The sequence below is a fragment of the Empidonax traillii genome, unplaced genomic scaffold (genome assembly GCF_003031625.1).
Source record: "Empidonax traillii isolate 1590-97213 ecotype Southwest subspecies unplaced genomic scaffold, ASM303162v1 scaffold55:size2822071, whole genome shotgun sequence".
NCBI lineage: Eukaryota > Metazoa > Chordata > Aves > Passeriformes > Tyrannidae > Empidonax > Empidonax traillii.
Window position 1 is genome coordinate 2048765 of NW_020955248.1, and position 26175 is coordinate 2074939.

Below are 26175 nucleotides of genomic sequence, written 5' to 3' on the forward strand. Positions count from 1 at the left end.
AAGTAGCAAAAACAGGCTGTGGAAAAGGCTTTGGGTTTGTATAAATTAATGCCTTTTCATAAAAAGATTTTATTGGAGATACTAAATTGCCTGAGTGCATAGTAATGAGGTATGCAAAAGAATGAAGGGTAGGCACCTTTTGAGCATGTAGTTACAGAAAGGAGAAGGAAATAAAGAAGTATTGGTTATTCAGAGGAAACCAGATTCTATCTGTGCCCTGGAGCAGGGCATGTGGGGGGGGAGTGCTCAGAGGTAGCCAAACAGCCCTCTGAAGGTGAGGACAAAGAGGCATAATGTGAACTTCAGAAAGCTGGTTTGTGTCTGGGGGAAAAACAAATTGGCCAAAGGCAGAATGAGATGGAAGTTTGGTTTGAGAGCCTCGTCCTTTTTTCCCAGTGAAGAGATCTAAGAGCATAGCTGTTTTCCCATTTATAGGCAATTAATTTCTTTCTCTGTGCAAATCTTCACACAGAAACAATGGCTATAGAAACTTTTTTTTTTTTTTAAATGTAGAAAATGTCATGCTTTGTACTCCCCAAATTGGTCATGCTCCTTTTGTAAGGAAGAAGTGGCCCTGTTGCCCTAAGAAAGATGATGAGAGTGGGTGACAGCTGCTTTAACCACTCACCCAGCTCATAGCTGTCCTTTTCTGAGGCATCTCAGAAAGAAAGGACAGTGGGAGCAGAGGACAAGCCAAGAGTTGTCCTGCTGGGCTGAGCGGGTCAGAGGGCTGTAGATTTGACATCCCTTACCTAAATTACAAAGGTCCACACATGCCAATTGTGCTAGATAATGATCCACATATTTAACCTCTTGAAGAAAAATAAATCTTAACTCTTTTGGAGGGGGAGGAAATTAACTGTATGATGGAAAGGCAGCTACCCCAGAGGAAGGCTGAGATAGCTGTTTAGTGGCGCACAGCAGGACTGAAGAAAAGGTAAAGATTAGAAATGCATTTAAAATGGTGTGTGGAGGGGAAATTTGGCTAGCCCTTCTTGGTTTTGATCCCCATAACATGCTTATTGTTGAAGCCTCAGAGGGAGGGGCTTTATCCCTGCTGTCCTTTGGAGAAAGGTGGGAATCTTTTTTGGGTTTGGGCTGTTAACTCTTTAGGACCCCGGGTTTGGGCCAGCGGTTTTGTGCAGCGATGGGTGCAACTTCATGCCGTTTTCTATGGGAGGACAGGCCCACTTGGCACCCCCTGGTCATGGTGTGTCTTTAAAGAATCAGCAGCGGGCTCTCGGGTGTCTGGTAACGCAGGCGGCATGTGGGGCTGGTGGGGTGAGCCTGCTGGCCAGGCAGCTCCCCATCTGTCCCCGTCGGTCAGGGAGCAGATTCCTCCCTGGGAATGAGGAGGACGGGCTTCCTAAAACGGGCATAACAACTGGCCTGGCCCAGTCTTGCCCCCTTCTCCCCACTGCTCACCTCCCCCCATGGCAGAGTTAATCCCCCACTGCCGCCCCCAGTTTGACTGGAACAGCTGAGGGGGGCAACCCATTGGCCCAAGGCTGGGGTGGTGGGGGCCATTCCAGGGCCCAGCTCCCCCTGCCAGCCCCGGTTCCGGCAGCTGTCCCTGCTTGCCTCAAGTGGGGAGAGAGGGAGAAGCGTTAAATGATACAGGCACATGCTCCCTTGTGAAAGAGATCCCTTCAGTTCAAGATATCAATGTGGCTTCTCCCCTCTCTCTCCCTCCCTGACACCAAAGGGTTTTACTATGCTAATCCCAGCACCTGTCCCTGCCGAGGACACAGCAAGAAGGGTATGGGAGTGGGGGAGGAACAGTCCCATATGTTTTTCCCTGTCCTGGATTGGGAGCGTTCCCTGTGACGCACCTAGAGCCCAGAACATATGCTCTTTTCAGGTCCTAAATGCTGTTTGCTTCCTCTCAGCCCTGGTGGCAGTGGCTGCGAAGATCCTGTGTCCCCCTCTTCCTGGCAGTTGCTCTGTTTGCTGCCTGGGAATCGCAGGACACTCCTCAGTCAAGGCTTGCAGGGCCGTTTTCAGTAGGGGTTTCTAATTTTAGGAGCCTCTGCCGCCTATGGTTGAGCGCTGCCTCGCTGGATCCCAGAAGAGGGGCTGAGCTGTGCCGAGCCAGGCAGCTCCTTTTTATTTTCAGCTGAGCTAGTGTCAACCTGAGTGGCCCCAGAGGCCTGAGCCAAGCACTGCGCAGGGCTGCCAGAGTCCTTCCCACAAGGCTGAAAGACGGAGACTCGGATTTGAAGCTTTCAGTCCTGTGTCCATTTGGCCTTTAGCTGGAGGATCTTTGGCTATGTATGGTGTGTATTGTATGGATTACCAATACCCAGTTGTCCAGGTAAGCGAAAGGACAGTGGCAACTTTAATGAGTTTTGGTGTTTGCCCTAAATGTTCTTTGGACAAAATTGGAGCTTACGTGCTGGTTTTATAGAAGGACACTGCTTCCAAGCTGGGCTTGTTGGCTTGGTGTGTCCCTGGCCTCAGCAGTCTGGACGCTCTGTGGAGGGCTTTGAAACTCCTGCACGCGAGCGGTACCATTTGATACTTTAACTATGAGATCTGTGTTGTTTGAGATTTGTGTATTTTTGTTTACATTTTGGGCTTTTTTCGTTTGTTTGTTTGTTTGTAGAGGGGTTGAGCTGACAGCAAGGCTGTGCCCTGCAAACTTGTGTTGTTTCATATACCTTACTGCATTGTCGGAGCGCATGTGACTTGTGCGTGTGACTGCAGCCTGTCCCACAGGGATGGTGAGCCACCCAAAGCAGCTCCTCACCTCTTCTCCTCCTCCCTTCTCCGAAACCACCCACAAAACCTCCATAAAAGTCTTGTTTGTCACCTTTTTGCTTTTGGAGGTCCAGAGAGGATGTGTAGGGTGATAGGAAGGGGTGGGTTTGAGAGCAGCGCTCAGGGTTGGGCGAAGCCTGTATTGCAGCCTCTGCTGGGGGAGGGGGCTATATTTGGAGCACACGTGAGATTTGCTGGCCCAGTGTATGGAGTCTTGGAGAAGCCAGAGGCCGTGGGTCAGGCTCAAATACTTTTGGAGCCAAGTGAAAGATGATGTTCTCTAGGCAGTCCTTGGCTATTCAGTGTCAGCATTCCTTGTCCTCACAGGCACCAAGTTTATCCAGAAAATGTGAAACATAGACTAGCAGTTGAAGATTATCTACCCTGAGATACATCAGATAGCCACTAAAGAGTATTTTGTTAGGTTACCTTGTATCGGGGGATTTTATTACCCACATGAATAGAATCCACCAGCAGAAGTGTGTCTTTTGGTTGTTAAGATTTGTTCCTGATAAATTGGTTCTTTGCACTCTTTGCACTTGAAACTCTTTTTCTTCTCTCTGGCCTTGGTCCAGCTGGCAGGTTTGCTCCATGTAAACTTGAGCCAGCGCAGAAATGCAGGTAATGGGATGTTAAAATTGAAGGCTGTGCTTGCTTTCCACCCTTAGCAGCAAAGGGGAATTATAAACATAGCAAAAAAAAAAGGAAAACAAACTCTGAAACTCACTGAAAGCAGAGTATTTGTGGTCTCCTCATTTCCATGATTCCTATGAGTGTTAAACTAGCACAAGCATTTAAGAATGTACACTTTTGTTGAATTAGAGGTTAGTTCTTCACCTCTCCTCTCACCAGTGTGATTTCAGTGGCCTTGTCCTGTCACCTGCTGCGTAAACATCCTTCTCCAGCTTCTTTTCCATTAGGATTTGAATGATAGGAGCTAAACAAAAACTATCATGTACATCTGTGTGGACACACAAGAGAATATAAAAGTGTCACAAGCGTGTTCAGGTGGGAGCAATGAGCTTTCCCTGGCATGATGAGGATAATCAGCTGTGCCCTGAGGCACTGCAGAGGCAGACTAGTTAAATTTGCCCACAGTTATTTCAAAATGCTACTTCTACAGCACAGTAATGAAATTTCAATGCATATGTGCCTGTGATGCACAAGAAGTGGTAAGAACTCATAAGTATTGGCATCTAGAGCCATTCTGAATAAATTGCTTTTTGAATAAATGCAGTAAGTAGGAAGGGTTTATCTCCTGGCTCTGAGCTGTGTATTCTTCAGGCTCCCAGCCTCCAGCTCTCCTCGTGCTTCTCAGTTCTTTTCAGCCCCAAGATCTCCAGTTTGGGTCTTTCGTTTTGCTCAGCAGAGGGTGGCAAATGGTGATGGTAAATTCAGGAGTGATTCCATAATTCTCGTGTAGGAGAAGCTAAGTGAAGGCCCACCAAACTTATTCCGCATGGCTGAGACAACAACTGAACCTCCAGCTCTCAGTTCGGAAATGTGAGTTGCACAGATTCACCAATGGATTTTGTCAGCTTTGTTCATTATCAGGTGTTGCTCCGTGGGTTCCAGTAGAACCCAAGACAACAAAGATCTCAATCGTTGCCAAGTGTGGTCATGTTTTGCATGGTATTTTGAAGCTTTTGAAACTCTCTATCAGATGTTCATTTCAGGTGGTTTTGCAGCAATTAGAGCTCCTGCAGACCAGTGTTTCTTGTTGGCTGAGCACATCCATTGGAAACTGGATCTTTTCTTTTGTTCAGCAGGAGAAAAGGTGGATATATTCCAAGCCACGAGGGAGGAGATGCTTTCTGGCCTACAATGGAAATGAAAGAGGGAGACCAGCAGTAGATCACACTGAAGGGGATTCCCACTCTGCTGGCACATGGGCAGAGCAGTTGTACCAACTGGACGGTGGGAGGCAATGCAAGGGAGGGTTCAGTGCCCAGCTGGGCACTTCTTTTTTCCTTAGGAGACTCTTTTTGATGGCAAGTATTTCTAGAGGTTCCTCAAGTGAAGGCCAAAATGGAGTGGAAATGATGCTATCCTGATTAACAGTGGTGGAATGATGGTAGCATGTAATTCCTTTGTCCTGAAGGTCTGTGCTATGGCCCCAGACCTGGGACAAGAAGTTGCTACCTTGTGGCACAGAGGAAACTGAGTAAACATAACAGCTAAATTACCTAAGTAGAGAGAATAAAGAGATTATCCCGAGTGATTTGCAGAGCTCTGATGAATGGGATATACAATGTTGAAACCTGGTGCTTTGTCATATCAAAGGTTTAAGGAGGTTACTGTGTTTTTTGCTGCTTTGAAATGGAATTTATACTCAACCTAGAACTGTGCTCCAGAATCTCAGGTTTGTAATAGGGGAGGAAAAAACAAATCCAATACTTTCCTTGGTTTTGCAACATTGAATGTAAACATGTAGTATAGTAAGATACGAGTTACCAGTGATGATGAGATAAAGCAGAAAAAATGTGGACTCTGACTCAGAGGCCTGCAAGGCTGCAGCCATGGGGGCTGGCTCCTTCCCAGAGAAACTCACACCGGTGTTTGATCTTGTTGGGCATCTGGCCCGTGGCTGTCTGCCTTCCTACACCGGTGAGATGTAAGGGCTTCTGGTGTCTTGGTCTCCTGCTTTTCATGACAGAGGAGGGGACTGGGCTGTGACACTCACTCCTGCTCACCTCTTGCTCAGTGAGGAGAAAAAGGGGAAGGAAAGGAGGAAGGGTGGGAGCCAGAGGTCAGTTTGCAGGGAATGAAATAAGGAAACTGAAAAGCATCGTGGGTCAGCACAGGCTGCCAGGAGAGCAGGACCGTAGCAGAAGCCCATGAAGCAAAACCACCAGTCTTTTGGTTTTTTTAAGTGTGTAAATTACAACTGGGCCTATGCACGTAAAGAAGAGCACACGGGGATGCAAGGTGTTACTGCGCCGTAATTTGACTTTTCTGCTGCTAAAGCCTTGGGAGTCTCTTGAGTACTAGGTGTCAAGAAGAGATATATCAGAGGGGCATCTTGCCTGAGCTGGTTTTATCTCTGCATCATGAGCGCTGGAGCATCAATACAGTCTTCTTGTCTGACCGCAGGATTGGCAGACCTGCACTCATCCCTGTCCTTGGGTTTCCATGGGTGCAGTGTTGGGAAAAATCAATCAGAGCATCTCAGATCCCGTCTGGCAAATGGGGTAGNCGTGCCGAGCCGAGCCCAGCCGGGCGGGGCGGGGCGGGGCGCGGCGGGGGCGGTCCCGGCTCGCATTAATTACCTTCGGCATTCGGGGCGGTGCTTCCCGCAGCCATCTGGCTGAGCCGGGGGGGCGGCGGGGGGGGGAGGGAGGGAGGGGGAAGAAGGGGAGGAACACGGGAGAAGAAAGAGAGGAAAAAGGGCTCGGGGGGCACCGCGCCGGCGAGGCAGCGCAGCGCAGGCACCCGCCGCCCGCCTCCACGGGGCTGCTGCTTTTTTATTTTATTTTTTTTATTTTATTTTTTTCCTCCTTTTTTTTTTTTTTTCTTTTTCCCTCTTCCCTCCCTCCCCCCTGCGGCCGGGCTCCCCCATTTTGGTTTATGGAGAAAAAGAAAATGGTAACTCAGGTAAGGCTGGCGGGTGGGCCAGGCTGCCGGCGGCTGCCAGCCCGGCTTTGTCTGGGCGGGGAGCGGGCGCCCGGCGCGGTGCGGGAAGGAGCGGAGCGGCCGGCAGCGCTGCGGGAAGGAGCCTCGCCGCGCCGGGCACTCGGGCTGGGCGCTTCGGGGAAGGGGTTCCTGCGGTCCCCCTGGCCGGAGCAACCTCGCAGTGCCCTCTAGAGAGAAGCGGTGCGTGAGGGGCGCCGATGCCCCTGCTCCGAGTTAGGCTAAAGCCGCCTTTGAGCGGCCGATCCCGAAGCTGAACGTCTTCCCAGCCGTTTCTCCATCCGGCTGCCGGTCACCGCGGGGACCGGGAAGACCTTGTAGGTAGCTGTAGGCGTGGGGCTGCCCGTGTCTTCCCGGGGGAAAAGAGGCTGACGTTTCCTGGGGAGCGCGCCCAGCTGCCAGGGCCGTCGCGCATCCACCGCCTCGCAAAGGGATTTCGTCGGACAGTGCTCGCCTTTTAAGGCTGCTGTGTGCTTTTGGATTTTCAGATTCTTTTTTTTTTTTTTTTTTTTTTTTTTTTTTCTTGGCGTGGCATCTGCAAGTCGCCGCCGGAGGGAGCGGGCAAAGGGAGGAGTAGGAGAGCGGCATCGTGGAGCTGAAATCCTTTGGAGTTAGGCATTATATAATGCCCCCGCAGTGCCTTGCAGAGATGGAAACCTTTGGGGGATATTCCCAAAGGGGGTGGAGGGACGGACTCTCAGAAGGAACTTTTCTTCAGATCTGGGTTTCTCAAGTGCTGTTTCTCGGTGGAGCTTTGCAGGTCTTAGACTAGATGCATATTGCCTTGGCTTTCCTTAGCCTTGGCTGAATCCCTGTTCATTTGCTTTTTCTGAGATCCTTCGTGTCCCACTGCAAGAGGCAGTGCTTTTGCTGATGCCTAACTCAAATAATCTGCTGCAAGAAGTGACACCCACTTTGACCCTTTCCCTCTCTCATCTTTTTGTCAGTGGCTGAAAAATAGGTCCCTGTCCGCTCCAAAGATTTCTTTCCAGACTCCCAAGCACCACCTTCTTCTGCTTCTGCTATTAGTCCCTTCCATTACAGATTCCTTTTTATCTGGACCAAGGCTTTCTGTTTTGAGACAGAAGAGCTCTGCAGAAATCTCCTGAGGCTTTCTGGACCTATATTTAGTTTAGCGAGTGATGCTGAAAAGCCGTGTCTCTACAGTCAGGATCCATTTGTGTATTGCTGCGTGCTCAGAGCCTGCCTGGTTAGGTGCAGGTGTGTACCCCTAAGCTGCAGGCTGATGTGTGCACATGTGGGAGAGTCGTTCCTCATAGCCTAATGTTGCAGTGTGCTCTCAGCCACGGCCGTCATGCACAGAGACGGTGCCTGGGTTACCAGTATGCAAGAGCATGTAGTTTGTGTGTGCCTTAGGACCAAGCACCCTGAAGCATGAGCCTGGTGGCTTGGAGATGTGCGGAACTGGGAAGGATGGGATTCTGCTGGAACACTGGCTGAAACAGGGGAGGGTATAAACTCATTTAAAGGTATGGGATGTTCTGGTAGACTTCTGGGAAACGTCTTCCATGGAAATTGCTAATTTACTGACCTGAGGATGCAGGTATCAAGACTGTGCATTATTAGTATTGTTTGACCTTGAATTGCAACTGTCTTAGAAGTATGTACTATGTAGGATAGGTTTGCAGGATCTGTGCTGTGTATTTACACACTGATGCTGAAGAAGATGCATATTAAAAAAAAATAGTAGGGGAGGAGAGCTTGGGCTGTGTGTCCTTTGGGTATCTGGATGAGTGACGGATAACCCTTGTATGCAGAGTTGAAGAAGACAGCACAGGTGAGTTCAGCTATAGCACAGTGCTGCCTTCTCTCAGGGGGAGCATTTGGCTCGCTAGGCTGGTCCTTGGCAATACTTCACTGCGGGTTTGGCTGAATGTGGGGCTGAAGGAGTGTGGCAAATCCAAGATAATATCCCTAGCCACGTTATTCTCATTCTGCAGTGTGTTGTTTGAAGCACTGGAGTGGCCTTGTGTACAGCCTGTGAACTTATTTCCTCGGGGCTCTATGTCATTTATGAAAAATAAATATTGTTGGTATGTTAAGCTGGTAATTGCCACTGAATGAATACAGTCTCTTCTTCCTTTTGGTTCAGTCTCCAGACGGTATTGCCTGCCTGGTCTGAGTTCTGTTGTGTTTTAGGGAGCAAGCTTGAATATCTTCCTTGGAAGTCTGGGAGATCAGCTTCTATATAGGCATGAGAGGCTGGTAGAACAAAGTAAACATGAGTGTGTGGAGTGGGAAGACTAGAAACAGTGATGGAAGGAAAGAGATGCTGGAAGGTAGAAACATGCTTGAGAAAGAGGAAACCAAAATTGCTAATGAGAGCAAGAGCTCAGATTCATTAACAGAAAGTACCCTAGCCTTATCCCCCTTAATCCTAAATCAGGGAAAATGAGTGTTAAACGAGGCCCAGTACATTATGTGCTAATTGCAGATAAAAGAGAGAGTCTTCTGTGGATGGGAATTATATGCTAAAAGGCTTTTTCTCTGTGTGGTGCATGGTGAGGTTGCTGGCGTGCATGGAACACAAAGCCCTCCCTTTCTTGGACAGCCCAGTGCCTTGCTGGCGTTTTCCTCTGAATCTGTTTCCCATCAGGGCTGTGAGAGGGGGAAGGTGTCGAGCATCTCAGAGAGTGGGGAGGGAGCTGCTGCCTCCTTAAGGAGTCCCGGCCAGCAGCCCGTGTGGCAGCCCTGGCAGCCGGTGTGTGTGTGTGTGTGTGTGTGTGTGTGTGTGTGTGTATGCCTGGCTTTGTAATGAATCCCCCCCTCCGCCCCCCGCCATTGTCTGCTCCCCTCCCTGCTGTCGGCAGTGGAACCTTTCACCTGGGCTGCTGCCTGCTGGCGGGCCTTCTTCCAAGATAGGAAGAGGAGGAGAAGGAAGGATTGCTTGAGGTAATTAAAGCCAGACCAGGGAGAACTGCTATTTTCCAACCGCAGCACCCCGTTTTCCCTCTTTCTCTGTTTTGAGTTCCCAGCTTTTGATGTGGGTGTAGGCAGAAACATCTAAAGGTCCGCTTTTGTGCAGCTGTAGGATCACCAGTCTCCATTTTGTGGCACCATTTGAAGCATCTTTGCTGCCCTGCCTGCCAGCATGCCCCCTCTTGTCCCCCCCCCAGCACCCCTTGGAGGCTCCAGCTAGCGCCGTTTATCTTGGCACGTGTTTGACTTGCTACACTCTGCCCAGGGCTCAGGGAGGTGATGGCGTTTGTGGCTTTGAGACTAATTTATGTCCTTGTTAAAATGAACCAGCAAGCAGCCTCATTTTTTCCAGAGGTTTTCTTCCCTTTCCCTTCCCCCTTCCATAACCCTTTCCCTCCCAGATTCCATGTGTAGCTGTGAGACAACCTTGTGCAGCCAAAAGTTGCTTGCTCAGTCAGTGATTTTTTTTTTTTTCAAATTAAAAAAAGCCACCCAATTGCAGTGCTCCTTAAATGGAGATCTTATTTAAATCAGAGCAGCAGCTGACTCATTAAAGGCCTCTGTCTCCTTTTCATTCCTCTGCCTCATTCCTTTTCCCTATCTTTCTCTATCTCCTGTTACAGTAATGGTGTGATAAAACAGATCTTTGTCTGAACTCCATGCTGGGATCATGCAGAGGGGGTGTGTATTTGGAGGGGGAAGACAGGAGATGGGGAACCCTGTCACGACAGCCACCTTGTGCTAGCTAAAAGTGTACAATGCATCCCATTATAGGAGACCGTCCTCCTTTGTTTGAACTGTCTGTAAAGGAGATGGAGTCCCAGAACAGTCTCCCCCTCCCATCCTCGTATGTCTGCTTTAGGTTCTGTTCCCCTCCAGGCAAGATGAATGCTGCAGGATTCCCTTGCTCCCCTAAAAGAAAGAATTAAAAAAGAAGAGCTTTTTCTGTGTTTTGTGGAAGGCCCCTTTTTTTCCTCTCTGACTTCTCTCAGGAGCTACCACTATTCCCCTGTAGCTCTTCCCTGCTTTGAGGATTCCATCTCCCTTTCCTTTGGGGCCAGTTGTCCTTGCTGTTTGCTCCTTGCAAACTTGCATGAGCTGTCTGAGGGGGAATTGCTCTCTTCTCTGTCCAGGGACTTGTGCTCTTCCCCTTTCTTTGCCATTCAGAAAGCAGTGGTTGGTATCTGACTCAGTGCCTGTACCTCTCCCCTAGCTTTTGCTTCCCTTCTAATGTTTCTTGTAGGACTTCTTCTTAGTGCTGCAAACACCATGCCAGCATCAGAGGTTTGTTTGAGAAGAATCCTGGCCAGTCATTTTTCCCGAAGAATCTCCTTGGGGAATGTAAAGATTAATCTCCATCTCACTTTCCCAGATGTTAGGACGTGGTTACTTGAGGTGGGGCTGTGGATTGTGTCTTATAACTGTTGTGATACTCAGAGATCTAACTGCTGCTTGAGAAGGGCTTACAAATCAGTGGGGCCTGTCAGAACCTGGTGAGTGGGGTTTTTTTAAAGTCTTTTTTCTCTTTGCCACCTGATCTGAGCACTTTCGCATGCACTGGAGTAGAAGCAAAATGCTGCAGGCGCTTGCAGAGCTGCCTTGGGATGGCAGAAGCTGTATTCAGCGTTGCCTAGGCAGGATGGAGATGTGAGAGGGAACCTGATACAGCACTGCCATTTCCTTGAGTCCCTGTCCTAGAAATAGCCTCACTGCTCCCTAATGCATTTCTCCTGCAGGTGACTAGGTAGCTATCCCCAGGAGCTGAGAAATGAGGATGCCTAAGTTTGCTGTGATATTTGGTTGCCAGGGCTGTATAAATTTAACATACTGTTGAATTGTATTTTAAAAACTATTAATTTATGAAGTATCTGGATCAGTGAAAAGACTGTAGTGAGCTACCAAAAATTACGAAAACTTCAGGGTTGAGAAGGAAGGAGGCCTTTAAAACCAGCAACCCTCCAGGTTACTAATTCATGATGGCTCCATTGTACTTAATTAGTATTGACCAGGCTTCTATAAAATTCTAACACCAGTGCAATAGGTGTGTCTGCATGTGATGTTTTTTAGACAGATGGATTCTGGTCTTATTAACCACTTCAGGTAAAACGCTCGATGCGAGATAGTTAATTTGCCTCAATCTGCTCTCAAGTATTATTTAAAGGATGTAGTCTGTATTCTTCCTATCTGACATGTTCCCTGGAATTAGAGTAGAGAAATGTTAACTTTCCTACCAAAAGCATTTTGGTGTCTTCCTAGAGTTATTTATGATTCTGTCCTGTGCAGGATGGTGTTTTGCTGGGCTTCTGGAGGTTATTCTATGACCAGTGAGGGCAGAAGATGTATAGGCTGGTTTTGTAGGGTTCACAGAAGCTAGAGCAATTATTACTCAACTGAAAGCTTTTTGAAAAAATAGTGTGTTCTGCCTGTATAAAAGAAAATAGGATAAACGCTGTACTTGCTAAACAGTGTATGTTGTTTAATACCTGATTTTTTTCTTTGCAAAATTGTCCATTGAGCAATATTATTCTCAAACTGAATTGAGAATGATCAGGATGGTTATGGGAAGGCACTCCAAATCCAGGGCATTTCCATATTTTAAGTTGGGAAGGAAACCTTCATTTGTTTATTTCTGTGTCTATTTATGATACTCTTTAATAATGTGATTGTATGCTATTTTTTTCCACAAGAAAGAGAAAAAAAACCAGACAACCCTCTACCAGTCCCTGTCAGCTTCAGTATATGTGGCACCATGATGACCTTTGGAAGTTTTCTGTGGCAGAGCTGGCCATCCCAAATGCATCCCATAGACGTCTGCCACTTTTACTGTATGTGTAATTAGTTGTCATTTTCTTTGTGGGCTGGCTTGGTCAGTGCTTGCCAGTTGGTTTTGTATATTTGCTGACAGCAGAGAAATGGTGTCCTTTCACACTATTAGGTTCTGGTTTAGGCTTTGGGACTATCACTGGTATGCACATTTTCCCCTCTCTTCCATCCCTGCATGACCTTTCCTGTCTCACCTCTGCCTTCCATCAGTGATTGATGGATATGTCTTCTTCCTCTCACTCTCTCCTCACGATCCCTGGTCAGTAGCTTGTCCCATACAAATGCGTATCCCTGCTCTCCCTGTCTCCATTCCTCTTCGGTTACATGCCCTCCTGTTTTGGCAGACTGTTGCCTTACTCCTTTGATTGCTTCGGTTCCTTCTCGGCTGATTTTTAGACCTGCTTATTCTTTCTCTACTTCTCTGCCTCCTCCTCCCTGTCCTCACTACAGTCTCCTTGTCATAGGTTTTTTTAATTCTCCACCCACTCCTTGCATTCCTCATTTAGTTCGCCTTCTCTGCTCCTATTGCAGTCAAACTTGTCTCTTCTATCCCTTTGCTCCCTGTCGCTGTCTGTCCTGTTAGTGCCCAGGCTTCTTGTCCCAATTTACTTTCCTCCCTGCTGTACTTACAGATCTGTTTCTTGGGTTTTTTGGATTTGAGGTAGGAAACTGCTACTTCATGTTACATCATCCCTACAAAGGAGATGATGCAAAGTACAGGAGATGGGTCCATCTCCCTGCTGTCACTGATCTGCAGACCGGGATCTGATATGGCTGGTATCTCCTGGGAAGCTGTGGACAAGCGCCGAATGAGAGCATGAAATCACAGAAAATGGGGTGCACTGCCAGCCTCCCTCTAGAGCATCTCTGTTTCCTACGAGAATAAACAATATCTAAACCATTCCTGATGGCAAGGAACCTGCCTTGAAACATTTGCGATGCCACTGCCAGCCTTTCTGAGCATTGCTAAGTCTTTCCCAGTATTTAAAGTACAACTTATTGCCACCATTTGTTCTTTGCATGATAAATGTAAAGAATGGATCAGTTCTTTCCTTTTTGGCAGGTTTTGCGTAGTTATATCTTTTTATTTTTTAACTGCTTTGTACCATTGCATACAGCTGTACTAGCAGATTTAGCTGATAAAATACAAGACAGGCACTGTAGTTTTCCATAGCTTTGTTATAACGTTGGTCAGATTTTGGTGTTTTTTTCAGTATGGTTGCTAAATATAGATTCCTGAAGTGCAAGTTTTTTGGTGAAATATGACTTCAATAGAAAATAGACTTTTCAAATTGTGTGGGGCGGTTTCCTCCCCCCTTAATCATAAACACGACAAAATATTCCCCCTACTTCTTTCTTGTGTTGGATGGCTACGGCTGAAGTAACAAAAACAATTGCCAATCCCAAAATCAATTACAGATAGCGTGAAAAAAAATTCTGTTTTAATGGTTTCTCAGAATTATAAACAACTGAAAACTGCATCGTGCAGTGGGAAGTATCAGCCAGGCTGGCTCTATCAGCTGGCCTGTAATGGAGACTTTTACCCCGAGTAGTCTCTAAATACCTAACTAGAATTGCACTCCAAGTAGCCTGTAATCTGAGGGTGCATGGAGACACCAAAAATGTCCAAGTAATTGCAAGGGTAATCTTTCTAGCTTCTGAAGTCTGCCCTCGGGCTGGGAGTCTTGAGTATGGTTAAAACCCTCTGAACTGTCCTCCCAGTTATCCTGCTTAAAATTCATAGTGTCTGCAGATGTGGTCCTGTGGAGTTTAGGATTTCTCTGTGCTTTATATAAGTCCTGGTCTTGCTGAGTTATCTGACTTGGAGGGCATATTTGACTTTCAGATAATTGCTTTTGATTAACCAAGATTTAGATAATCAGAGTTTGACCTATGCAGTGTGTAGACCATCATTCACCTATCGAGTCTCACTGAAACTCCTTATCTGGAGCCTGTGTTCTCCCTCTAGTCCTAATATGAAAACCTGCTTTAAATTACTTAAAAAGACTGATTTAAAAATGCCTTGAAGACGAATTTGGATTTCTTGGATAACGCTAGTCCTCCTTTGTCTTGTGTACCCTCCGTGTAGAGTGAAACCCTTGATTTGTTGTTCTTCTTAGCTTTTCCCATTTTTTGCTATTGCAGCATATGAAAGGAGGTTATCAAAACTGAACAATTATGCAAAGTACTTAGGAATATTAGGGAGCAGGAGTATGAAAGGCTTGTTTTCCAGCGTGTGTCCCTTCCTGCTTTGTAAAATGTAGTTGAGATAAATAGGGCAGCCAGGGAAAGGATTTCAAGAGCTTCAACAGGCAGAGTTTTAGATCTATCTTAACTTAAAAAAGGATCCTTCCAGCCTGAATCAGGAAGTAGAGGAGGAGGAACAGCATGATAATTTGGTGAAATAAGTGAATGAATCAATTTGTTGACTGTTGATTTGACCATAAGGTATTATGATAGTTAACTTTGCTTAGTGCTCAAATATTTAATGTACCTTAGTTTGCTTTAACTTTGCCCCTTGCTTTTCTTTGTGTGTGAGATGCTGTTTGATGTTGTTATATTTGCTTTGCAAAACCCTTCTTTGGTCTGTCTCTACCGTGTTCCAGGATGAAGCTCCCTTCTGTCTCAAAGCAGTGGGAAGAGGAGGAAAAGTAGTTCCAGGAGTCCCTCTTATCTAAGTTTGATTGGGGAAGTGTTAATGCTTTTTGAGAGTCATGTTAGACTGTGTGATGGAGCCAATCTGTGGCAAAGAGTATGGTGTTTGTGGTGAGATAAAGGAATGAGGAAGGTGGTGACTGAAAGCTGTGGTGGGAACTTGGGACAGTGCCTTGCTCCCTGTGTCCTTCACAGGGATGTGGGTGACAGACTGTGATGAGCCTACAGTAGATGTGACTGATGAAGAGGTGTAGTCAAGGAGGGACTGACCCTCTTGGTGTCAGAAAGAATTTAGGTCATCCAAAGCCAGTTGCAAACCTCCATCCTAAGAGAATTTTTCTGAGGGACTCTTATGTCTTCAAAGCTTCTTTTGATCAAAATGATGCAAAGAGTGCGAGAATGAATTTATCTGGTAACACGGACTTCAGAAGGGTGGAAAAAATACTGCAGAGATCGCAGTGCTTTGTCAGAAAGCAAGACTTCTGAATACTATGTCTTATTCAGGGAGATGAATCTAAATTTGGGTTAATCAGATTAAAGATCCCTGAGCTGTATTTTCCATCAAGTCTGAAACTGTAGCTTTGAGCAACCCAATGGTGACTTGGCCCTAGACAAAATGAAGGTCCTGTAACAAGCCCTGCTATGAGGGGGTAAGAAAGCCTTTACTGTCCCTTTCAGCTCAAATGTGATTTCTCAGGACTTTTTTCGGGTTTTGTTAGGAGTTCTCTTAATTGGCTTTGACAACTGCAGGAGTTACTGTGAGTGTGGCACAGAAGTCAGGAGAAAGCTGCACTGGAAGCTGCAGAGCTTAGAGTCTCTGTTCAGATCCATGCCTGCCCTGCCTCCTGCCTGCCAGCCCCAAGCCTCCCTGCCTGATGGGTGGCCGGGGTCCTGCTTGGCAGAGCTCAGCCACATGGCCCAGAACGCATCTACCAGCCGGACTTCTGCTTAAGCAGAGGTGTTTAGAAAGCCAGTGGCTTAATTTTTTTTTAGTGGATGGGTAGGAAAGTCTGACCTGTGTTATTGGTAACACAGAGAAGAATAGCTAGAGCTGAGTAATAGGAATTTCTTAATGTTTTGGAGGAGCATAAAGGAAGATAAATTTCATTCTTCTAGGACATTTGTAGAGGGCTGTAGTGGCTTTCAAAAGTGTAGTAGGCCTCTAGGTTAGCTGTGAGGCTCTGTGTGTCACCGTACAATTATTCTGAGGCGCTCTATGGCCTAAATCTAGGAGAAAAGAATCTGGTGGCTGGGAAGAACCACGTTCGATTGACACGATTTAAATGCAGAGTTGTGATGAGCCTCCTGGCTACTTTTCAGGCAATCCTAGCAGAAGCATTCCTGTAGCAAATCATAAAATTTTAGAATAATAGGATAGTTTGGGTTGGAAGGAACCTTTAAAGGTTATCTAGTGCAACCCCTCTGTGACGAGCAGGGACATTTTCAACAATCCAGCTGTGAAGTGGTTCGGGAATTGCCCTCAGCTGTGTCTGTCCCAAATTTCTGTGCGGGATTACTGTGCCTGCGTGAGCTGCTCCTGTGCCCCTGTGTGAGGTCAGCTGTGTTAGTCCTGCTCTTGCTTAAGTTCATGGAGAGGAGTCTGTTGATTAGGTGTGATGTTGGTAGTACCCAGCAGAAGCAGAGCACAAAACTAGAGGCTGTTGCTCAAACCATTTCTTCTGTGATCATCTAAGATGAACCATGGCTATAAGATGCAGGTGATCCTTGTACCCTGTAGTGCCAAATACTGGGATTCTGGAAAGGCTTTATGTCCCAGGCATGCAAGGGAAATCTAAAAGAGCAATTTTCATTTTAAAGGATTTGAAGGAAGTTTTTCAGATGCATCAGTCTCCCTGTGAATCGTCAAGTGCATTTTCAAGGCCTAACTAAGAAAAGGGACTGCAGTTAACAATAGATATGTTGGCTGCTGTGGGCTACTGCACGTGCTGTCATTGGCCAATTTTGAACATTAACTCTTTCTAAAAATTTAATAGAACAGAAACAATGCTTGGTTTGTGATGATGAGCAGTTCAGAACTCGGCAAAGGAGAAAGTTAAAGCCAGGTGCTGAGGGCTCATGCTGAAGAACATTTCTCAGGTTTGACACTGATGAAGTATGTGGACTGTGCTGGCCCATCTGGGAGATGATTCCATGGAGCCCATCCAGCTGACTGGGTCTCCGGCTTCACAAGCTGAGTGTGTTGGGTTGCAGACAGACATCTGTTCTGAAGGAGCATGTTTGTAGGACAGAGCAACTGTCCGTCTGTCTGTTCCATGCAGTAGCTTCAGACTGCAAAGAAATTATTTTAGTTATGTCCTCATTGATTTGGATCAAGAATTTTACATCTTCAAAAGAACAATTCAGTTCTGCTTTCTTCTTGTTTCAGTTAACTGGGCTCATTCTAAAACAGTGAGGATTATCATCTGGACCACTTAAATACTTGTGCTGCAGGATCTCCTTCATCCCTGACCTCAGTTAGTGTTACATGTATCACACATTGCATCTCTTAAGGGAAGCGGTTGCACCTTTGAAAATTAGAAGATCTGGCAGAGTCTGCTGAAATCTTGGGGTGTTTTAGGTCAGCTGTCTGCAATAGTAACCTGATCTATGGCAAATCTTTCCCTCCCTCTCCCCAGGGTGCCTGCTCTGCCCTTTGCGTGCCAGTGAAGCTGATATGATCCAAATTAACTTTTACATCTGTTTGCATTTATTTTCTGAGTCATGAGAGGTCCTCAGGAGCCGCAGAATGAAATGTTGTTTTCCTTCCTAACACTTTTTGTATGGTATCAAACATGGCTTTTTATTCTTACCTGGGATCAGATGCTGTTTTTTTTCCATGTTAGTGTGCTGCTGGGTATGTGGCCCATCACGGGATTAACACGGAGCTGCACAGTCAGCAGAGGAGCACTCATTATTTTGATGTCTGCTGTAAAATGGTGGCTCCTGCTCAAAATGACTTGGTGAGGTAATACTCATGTTGGAGAAGTTTTCCTCTATCTGTGTATGAGGTCTGTTAATAAGATAAGAAAGTACAAGGTGTTTTTTGGATCAGGTTGGGTCTGACTTCTGACTGGATCCTTTAGTTTCAGTGATATATAAAGGGCAGCTGCGGTGGTGGTTAGAAGCAGAGATGTAAAATCCCAGGACTTGCTGCTGGCAAAGCACCACAATTGTTGTCACTCTCTGAATTACACTGCTGTGACTGCTATTTTATACTTTTAATGTAAACAGCATCATTTTGGTAGCATGGCTGATGGCCAGTCTTGAAGGAGGGATGCTGCTGCTCTTTGAGAAGCAGAAGGGGCAGAGGGTGGCAGCAGGTGATTGATCCACCTACTCAGTAGGCAGCTGCTCTTCCTTGACCTGGAAAGAGGTTTTGCTATTTGACAGTTCAATATTTCAGCTTGGAGCCATTTCGTGCCATAGAGCAGAGGAATGAGAGAGAATTTCATTAATAAGAACCTGGCCATCCCAAGCAGGCTGTGCAGCACTTGGGTCCTTCCTTGGTTCATGAAATAACAGGAGCTCTGGCTTGCAGTAGGAAGCTCACTCTTGATGTGCTGCAGGGCCCTTTCTGCGCAAAGCAAAGACCCGGCTGTTCTCCTTCAAAGGACTAAAAGCAGCTGAAATGAGACTGCAGGGGAATTTAGCAGTTTAATCCAAGACTGTGCATCTGCAGACCTTGCTGAGTTGTTGCATGCCCTTGCACGCTCCCTGCTGTGCCTAAGCCATGACAAGGCTGAACCATTTGGTGCCCAGCTTGTACCTTAAGCTGGGCCAGGATCCAGGTAAGAGGAGTGTGTTCTTGCGCAGTCCGAGAGGCATCTTGGACAGCATGTGACACATTGGGATTGCAGCTTAGTTACCATCATCTGTTAAAAGATGGTCCATGGGTACCAAGAAAGGCAGAGATGGCTCTCTTTCTGTGTACTGTTAATTACAGTCTTTACCTGGAAAGGAGATGCCCTGGCGCAGCTCAGTTAGCCAGGACAGACTAGCTTGTGCCTGTCATTTAAGATAACCCTTTGTCTGCTGGCTGCTGTTTGTGAGGGTGTCTGTTTGGCTTCCTTTCATTCGGAGTAGGTGTACCCATTTTCTGACACCTTCTCCATATCTCATGTAACCAGCAAATATCTCAGATCTTTTGAATCTAGTGAGATACGCAGTGGAAGCTGTTAAGATAAATAATTTTTGATTCTGGCAAAAGGTTTCATGGCCCTATAAATTTGATCCTGAATAAGTGTCTTTATATGTGGCTTTGATTTTCTGCAAAATTTTAGTTACCCCATGAAACAGTCTTTAAAACCCAAAAATTTAAACTGAGAGTGTAACTAAGGTCCTAGCTAAACCCCAAGCTTTTATCACTGTGACAGTCAAAATTGCCCTTGGTACATGAAGGACATGCAGGTGATAGCTAAGTAAATGAATGCATTTTCTGTTATGTCCTAAACCTGTTTTCTCGCCAATTTTATTCATGCCAGTGATGGCCAAGTTGTGTACATCTGTTAGCATCCCACTGAGAGGGCAGCAGAGCTGCTCGCACCGGAGAAGTGCCCGAGTAAAGGCACCACTGAAATTAAGGAAGGAGTTGTGGGGGGAGAAGACAGATTGTCACGCATTCTCGCTCAACCGGGTGCTGTCGATCTTTTTGGCTTTGTTGCTCTTAGCTTTTTGCTTTTTTGAGGTGCAGTATTAAAAGATTTAAGACCCTGTGGAGTCTTCAAGGAAATAATTTTCTTCCTGAGAGCGAGCACCCAAAAACCCAGAGGAGGTGAAAGCAAAGCATGCGCTAGTTGTGTTGTGCACCTCTCTGAAAAGTGGAGCACTTTTTTACTTTTTCATGGGTGTTTCTGCTTGTTGGTAAAGTAACCAGAGCTGTGTTTGTGAATATTTGAGGCTCTCAGGTGCCTGTTGATGTCTGGAGTGAAGTAAGGCCAAGGGAGGGCAGGCGATGTGAGAACCGGAGGGGCAGAACAAGGAGCAGCTCCGACCCTGCGTGGTTGTCTCATCTCTCTTGTGTTAGTAGACTTCTCATTGGGATGAATGTGCTCTGAAATATTTATTGCCCTGTTTAAATATTCATCGCTGCAAAGGCAGTGCAGCCTGATGGCAGCAGTGGAGCCTCAAGGGACAGGGGCCACAGCAGTCCCTGGCATTTCCTTTCAGTAATATGATAAAAATATATTAAAAAAAAAAAAAATCGGGCATTCCCCCACTGCAAGATTGACAGGAGCAGTCAGGCGTACATCTCAGTGTTTCCTCTTCGTGCCAGAGACTTGCATTTGCTCTGAGGCTCGTATGCTGGGGTGCTGCTCTTGGTTGCCAGATGCTAATGCTTTCTTTCCAGGCCTGTATCCTGGAGTGAGCGGCTTTGTTTGGCCTGACACTGTGTGCGTGAAAGGGGATGTACAGAAGGGCAAAACGACTGGCTGAAAGGGTTTAAGTTTTGTGTATCCTGTGCTCTTGCCTTTCTGTAGGTGCTCGAGGAGGGAGAAAGAAGTACCTTTAATGCCCTTGGCTGTGGAAGGTGGAGATCTGGTGGGATTTGGGGGGGGGAGAGGAGTGTGAGGGAGGGTGGGTGTAAATTTCACGGGAACCCATGCAGTAATGTATTAAGGGAGCTGCAGTTGCTGACAGGCATTCCACGGAGACGAGATGCCTTTATATCAATTTAGCTTGTAAGGTTTATCAGTTTAGCTTTAGTAAAGTAGAGCAGTTTAAAAGTGGGACTGCCAGTAGTTTAATGTGAATATTTGGTAAATCACTACTATTAAACTCACACACACTTTATGTGACGAAGGCATTGATGTGGTGGTGGCAAGGGAGAGGGGCATTCTTCCAAAGGTACCACTGAGCGTGGGGGCCACAGGAGCTGAGTTAATCGCACCCAGCCCAGGAGAAGACACCTGAAAGGTGGTCAAATGTGCTGCTGACCTCGAGTTTTACCTTTCAGCTGTGCAGGTGGCCTGTGTAGGGGAGAAGTCTATACTGGTTTGTGGTTACAGCAGGAATTTGGTAAACATACATTAGCTGGAAGGCCTGGGGGAAAGAGGCTTTAAAAGGATTTTATAACAATGGGGAAATCTTTCCTGAGATACTTGACAAATTCACTGTGTACAAACCAGCTTTGTGCTGGCTTACATGGGCGTGCTCTAGAAGTTAAGCGTAAGTGAAGCAGGTAGTGGCAGTAACATATGCTAAATGTCCACGTAGCCTCTTGTTCTTGTATGAAGTGGCTTTCAGGTGCGTTTTCAAGTTGCGCTTAATGTAGCGTAACTGTGGGCTGCTGTGAGAAGAATAGTCCCCCTCATCTCTCTGCCCTGGCCATATGTTCAGCCTCCTCACCCCTTTGGGCATCGTGCTTAAGCAGATATAAAGCGAGACAGTTCAGTTTATGACCAAACAGATGACTATTGTTTGGATTAATTTTCTGGCAATGGCTATGGCATGACAAGATCTCTCAACGGCTGGGGAGGGGAAATGGAGCCACTGATTCTGAGGCCAGCTAGTAGTTTATCATATTAGGTAGTGCACAGAACTGCACCTATACTTCTCAATAGCTTTTTCCTCTCCATAAGGTGAAGTAATTTTGCTTATAAATGTGTATGCTGCTGAGTCTAATCATCTTTCATTTATGTGCGTTGACTTCCACCAGCTCTTGTTAGCTTTCCAGAATATTGTCCTATAGATCTGGCTTTAGATAGCCTCTTCTGGCGGTACATGTGGTGTAGGCCTTTATGTCTCACTCAGGTACGTCTGTTTTGAGTGACATAGTGTTTTCAGCACAGAGGCGCAAAGAGATGGAAAGGACTGAGTCCTTCTCAGCAGCTGACTTAATGACTGTCATTTAGAAATCAGCAAACAAAATGAAATGGTGTCTTTTACCAGAGCTGAAATTTATCAGACTCAGCTTTTGGCTATTTCTTGATGCCTTTTTAAATTAGGTTAAATTTCATAAGCGTGTAGTTTTCCCCCTCACAATTAATATACTTCCGCAAAATAATCAGTTGCCACTTAATTTAAAAAAAAAACCAAAACATTATAAGCAAAATAAATTGGACTTTTCAAGTTTTTCAGTGCAAAGCCACGTGGCTTTTTCCAATCTTGTGGTCATTTCTGTGGCTCTTTTATGTTCCCTTTTGCATTTTTTTAATTCTGGTTTTAAAATTCGTATATGGAAGCACATGTCTTATTTTTCATCTGGCCAAGGCCACGTACCAAAGTAGCAGTGCTTCCCACATCCTACTTGTTGGTAATATATCTGAACAGCTGTAGTCACTCTCTGTACCAGGCTGCTGCACTGGTGAATTGCTTCTCCATGACTCTCTGCTCCTATCCAGAACCTCTGCTTTCCAGGACACACAGTGGAGGCTTCCTTGAAAAATGGAAAACTACCCTTGGAACAAATGAGTAGCAGGAGATAGGAGAATGCATTGCTGGAGTGGAAAGTAACTGTGGGAAGAAATCTGCGTTTTTAAACCGTCAAATTTCTGTTCTCAAACGTGTGCCAAGTCAGTCACAGACTTCCTCCACCCTGCGCCCTGAGAGCAGCTTGATATAATATTTCTGCTGCGTGACTGAGTCCTGGTACTCGAGTCGCAGATGGGTCCCGTTTGCCTCATCTCATCTCCTGTCTTCTGTACTGAATTCTGACCATACCCGTGATAGGCCAGGGGCAGTGAGAATATGACAGGACTGAGATGTTTAGCTGCTTGCATTAAAAAAAACCCCAAGAGCCCCAAGAGGAGCTCTGGTTTTGTGTTTAAGTATGCTGTATACGTCTCGTCCCCCACCTTTGCTTCGTAGTCACGTCCAAACACGCGGCTCCTCGCTGTGGTTTCTGCCAGCTCTGCAGTTCTTTCCGAGGCATTCGGCGCTCTCCAATTGATTCCAGATGTGTTCTCCCCTTCCCAGTGCTTTCTCCCTTCCTCCTCCTCCTCCTATGCTGGCAATCGAGGCAGGGCTGCTTTTTTTTCCTGTGCGGTGCTGGAATTAGTGCAGGCGGGCGGGAGGACTTTCCTACTGGCCACTGAAATCAGGGGAATTGAAGGGGCCTGTGTAAGTGTAGTATAAGTGAAGCTGCCAGACAGGGCTTTAAGGTTTGTCTTTCCTCCCGGAGCCAAGTCAGCTCAGAGCAGCACCTCTGCACAGCTCAGTACTGCCTTCAGCTCATAGTCCTCACAGCAGGGGAGAGGGGGACAGGAAAGCCTGATACCAAAAGTGATCTTCAAAATCCTTCCTAGAAGAGCACTGGATATAGAGAGAGATCTGGAAGAGAGTATCTTACAGATAGCTATGTCGCTTTGAGAAATTCTTGTGACTAAAGCAGATACAAATCTTTCTAAGGGGCTGAATGAGCTTCATGAGGATTTAAACAGTCAGGAAAGCCGTTTGAATTCCTGAGGTTGCAGGAATAACTCTTCACGCTCACTGGGGTTTGGTGATGTACTTGCAGATTACAGGATGATAGTCCATTTGCAGAGCAGAGACATGGGATGAAAAATTGCTTATCTGTCCAGCACCAGGTACCTGATTGGGCTTGGAGAAGCAGAACTGGTTTTTTGAAATACGTCATCTGGAGCGTTACTGTCTTCCTTGAAACAAAGCTGTCTGAAGTGAGCAATCTGATTGCAGAGTTAGCTGAGGTGACAGTAGGTATGACACTACCCTGACAGCCTGGTCAAGAGATAACCATGGCACCAGGTGGGATTTTCTTCCCTGCTATATTTTCATATTCTGTCGCCCTTCTTTTTCTGAGCAGCACCAGGAGCCACTGGTTAGCATCAAGATTAAGGCAGAACGTGAGTGCCCGTATACCCTGATGCAACCATGGAACGCTCCTGAGAGAACAGTTACCACATTCCTTCCCCACCACTGGCCTCTGCTTCCCTCAGAGAGGATCTGCAGTCATGCAGCTGAAAGTGTGATTGGTTTGCTAATCTGCTGAATAGCTAATCACAGTTAGTTTGGATTAAACATACGTGACACATCTGCAGCACACTGTTTCTTAGCTGTGACTCATTTGAATTCTGGTCCGAAAGAAGAAACTTAAGCGTCTTTTCCTGATGGTAGAGTAATCTCCCCTGTGTGGGACATGCTTCTGCAGCTCTGGGTGCCTGCTGGATTACTGTAGGAATAGATGCGTAGTATTTTGAGACTTTATTTTCATGCTGATTTGTTGAAAGGTAGTCGTCTTATGGAAATCTTTTTTTCCCCCAAGAATGTTTGACTGTGAATGTGAAGTGGAAAACAGTCACTTGGAATACTGCAGAGGTGGGGAGAATACAGCCAGGAGAGGTGCTAAAGGACCAATCTGGAACAAAAAATTGAGCCTGAGCCTTTTCTCGCACTTGCTGGCTTTGTTGCTGAAGATATATCCATCCTGGTGACTTTTTCCTTTGTTCTGCACCCCTGCTCCCTTCTTCCCAGTAATTCTTGGAGGTAGTTTAATTCCTAATATGGAATGGAAACAGATGTTGAGACCCCAGTGTCGTCTTTTGAAACACAATTCTCTCTAATCAGCCCCAGAGAGCGTGAATTGATTGAAAGCATTTGTTGGGATGTCTTTGTGCTTGTAACATTTAACTTCTTTTTTTTTTTTTTTTTTTTTTTTTTTTTTTTTTTTTTTTTTTTTTTTTTTTTTTTTTTTTTTTTGAATGGGGAATAATGTAGGTTTCAGGAGCAGAAATCAGTGGTTTTTAAAATCTGAAAGCCATGTTTCAGGCTGGTAAGTAGATGTGGCCCTGGGCCTTATTAAGTTGCATAACTCTAAAACTTTGGCTGTATCCAACAGGAAACCTCTTTGCAGGTTGCCCAAGGGCTTCTTACCAAGTGTGTATGCATTCAGCACTGAGAGCCTGTGTTTGTGCATAGGGATAGGAGTAAAAGTTGGCCATTAGTGGACATGATGGAAGCATGGGGATGAGTGAGTGCTTCCTGTGTATAAGAGTAAGATAAGACTATAATTTGCTTTTATCCTTTCTTATGAAAGGGGACTTGAACTTCTGCGCTACAAAGTTCCTAGATGCATTAAAAAAAAAAAAGGCCAGCTGCTTTATTTTACAGAACAGTTTTTTGTGGCATGGAATGATAGAGTGTGTATTGGAAGATAACTTGTTCTTCCTTTGCTTTACATATCTAGGAGAGGGAAGGGCAAGATTAGATAATCTAGTGCAAGCTTGCACCAGGAAATTGAAGGAAACATGCCTTTAAATGGTTAGCTAGGTGTAAGCTTGAGTGCAGGCATCTCTTTTTTTTCCTTTTTTTTTTTTTTTTCTTTTTTCCTCTGGTGCAAGATTAGCTTTTTGAGGCTTAACTTAGCCCAATGCAAAAAGCATTTCCTGAAATGATTACGTCCGATTTAAATGACAAAAAAAAAAAAAAAAGACATGCATATGAACTCTTCTCTAACAGAACTATCATAGAACTCTAGCAGACATTTGCAGAACTACCTATAGATAGGGCCCTGTTTTTGGGGGGATTCAGGAGGAATTGCTCTTGTACCCATAGTAATAGAGTCAAAATCCAACATCCTTTTCTGTTACCCCAGTGTGTCGTAGATCAAACAAAGATCAGGCTCCAGATGTGCAGATGAAATATAAAACCTCTTATTACCGTGATCCTCTTCGAGGTGCTTTTATGATCAACCCACACCAAGAGTGTTGATTTTATCAGTCTCGGTCGCCAGACACACAGGCATGCCAGTCTTGCTCTCTGGAGTTACAGAAATGCCTTTGTAGTGTGGACTGTGGGTGTCAGGTTAGGGTCACATACCCCTCTGAATCCAGGGACAGGTTTGTACAAAGATGAAGAATGTGAGATGGTTATATCCTTTGTATATATACTTTTCACCTCCAGATTTCCTTTCTGTAGGCATTGTACCCACTCTGCCCATTCAGAAGCTAATCTGTAATGAAATGGCTGTGATGGAGAAAGTGTTATTGCTGCATTTTTGTATAGAGAGCTTGTATGGTGTTTGTGGGCACCTGCAGGGTTGGCATGGCCAAGACACTGGTTTGGGGTGTCTGGGGAGTTGGAAAGCCATCACTCCATCATCCTGTACATCATTTTCTCTTGTGTTTGAGTATCCTCATGGCCCTAAAGAGCAAAAGCACAGTTTCAAAAATTAAGGCTTAGGTTCTATGTGCTGTGACAACTACCAGTGTAGGGATGGGGTTTCTCTTTGGTGTAATGGAATGCCCCAGCCTCTGTTTTTCTGGAAGCAGTAATGCTGAAGTTCCTGGTGGGTCTGGGGAGCATCTTTCACAGAGTTTTGTACCTATTCCCATTTGTAAAGAAATTGCTTGTTGATACATTTGTTATCAGTGGGTAAATTGTGGGATTGCTTGAGGAGAGGGTTAATGCATG

At 45.8% G+C, this 26175-nt stretch overlaps 1 protein-coding gene across 10 annotated transcripts in view; it reads left to right on the forward strand.

Moving 5' to 3' along the window:
* RBFOX2 (RNA binding fox-1 homolog 2) overlaps nt 1-26175 on the forward strand; it is a 167532-nt gene that overhangs the window by 79554 nt on the left and 61803 nt on the right. Inside the window, exon 1 of one of the 10 annotated variants that reach the window (XM_027879554.1) lies at nt 1880-2314. The exons of 8 other annotated variants lie outside the window; for them this stretch is intronic. In XM_027879554.1, coding sequence (XP_027735355.1) covers nt 2270-2314 — 45 coding nt within the window. In that variant the 5' untranslated portion in view covers nt 1880-2269. Of the gene's footprint in view, nt 1-1879; nt 2315-6108; nt 6355-26175 lie in introns of those variants that run through there. One more of the 10 variants, XM_027879556.1, reaches the window with a different exon arrangement.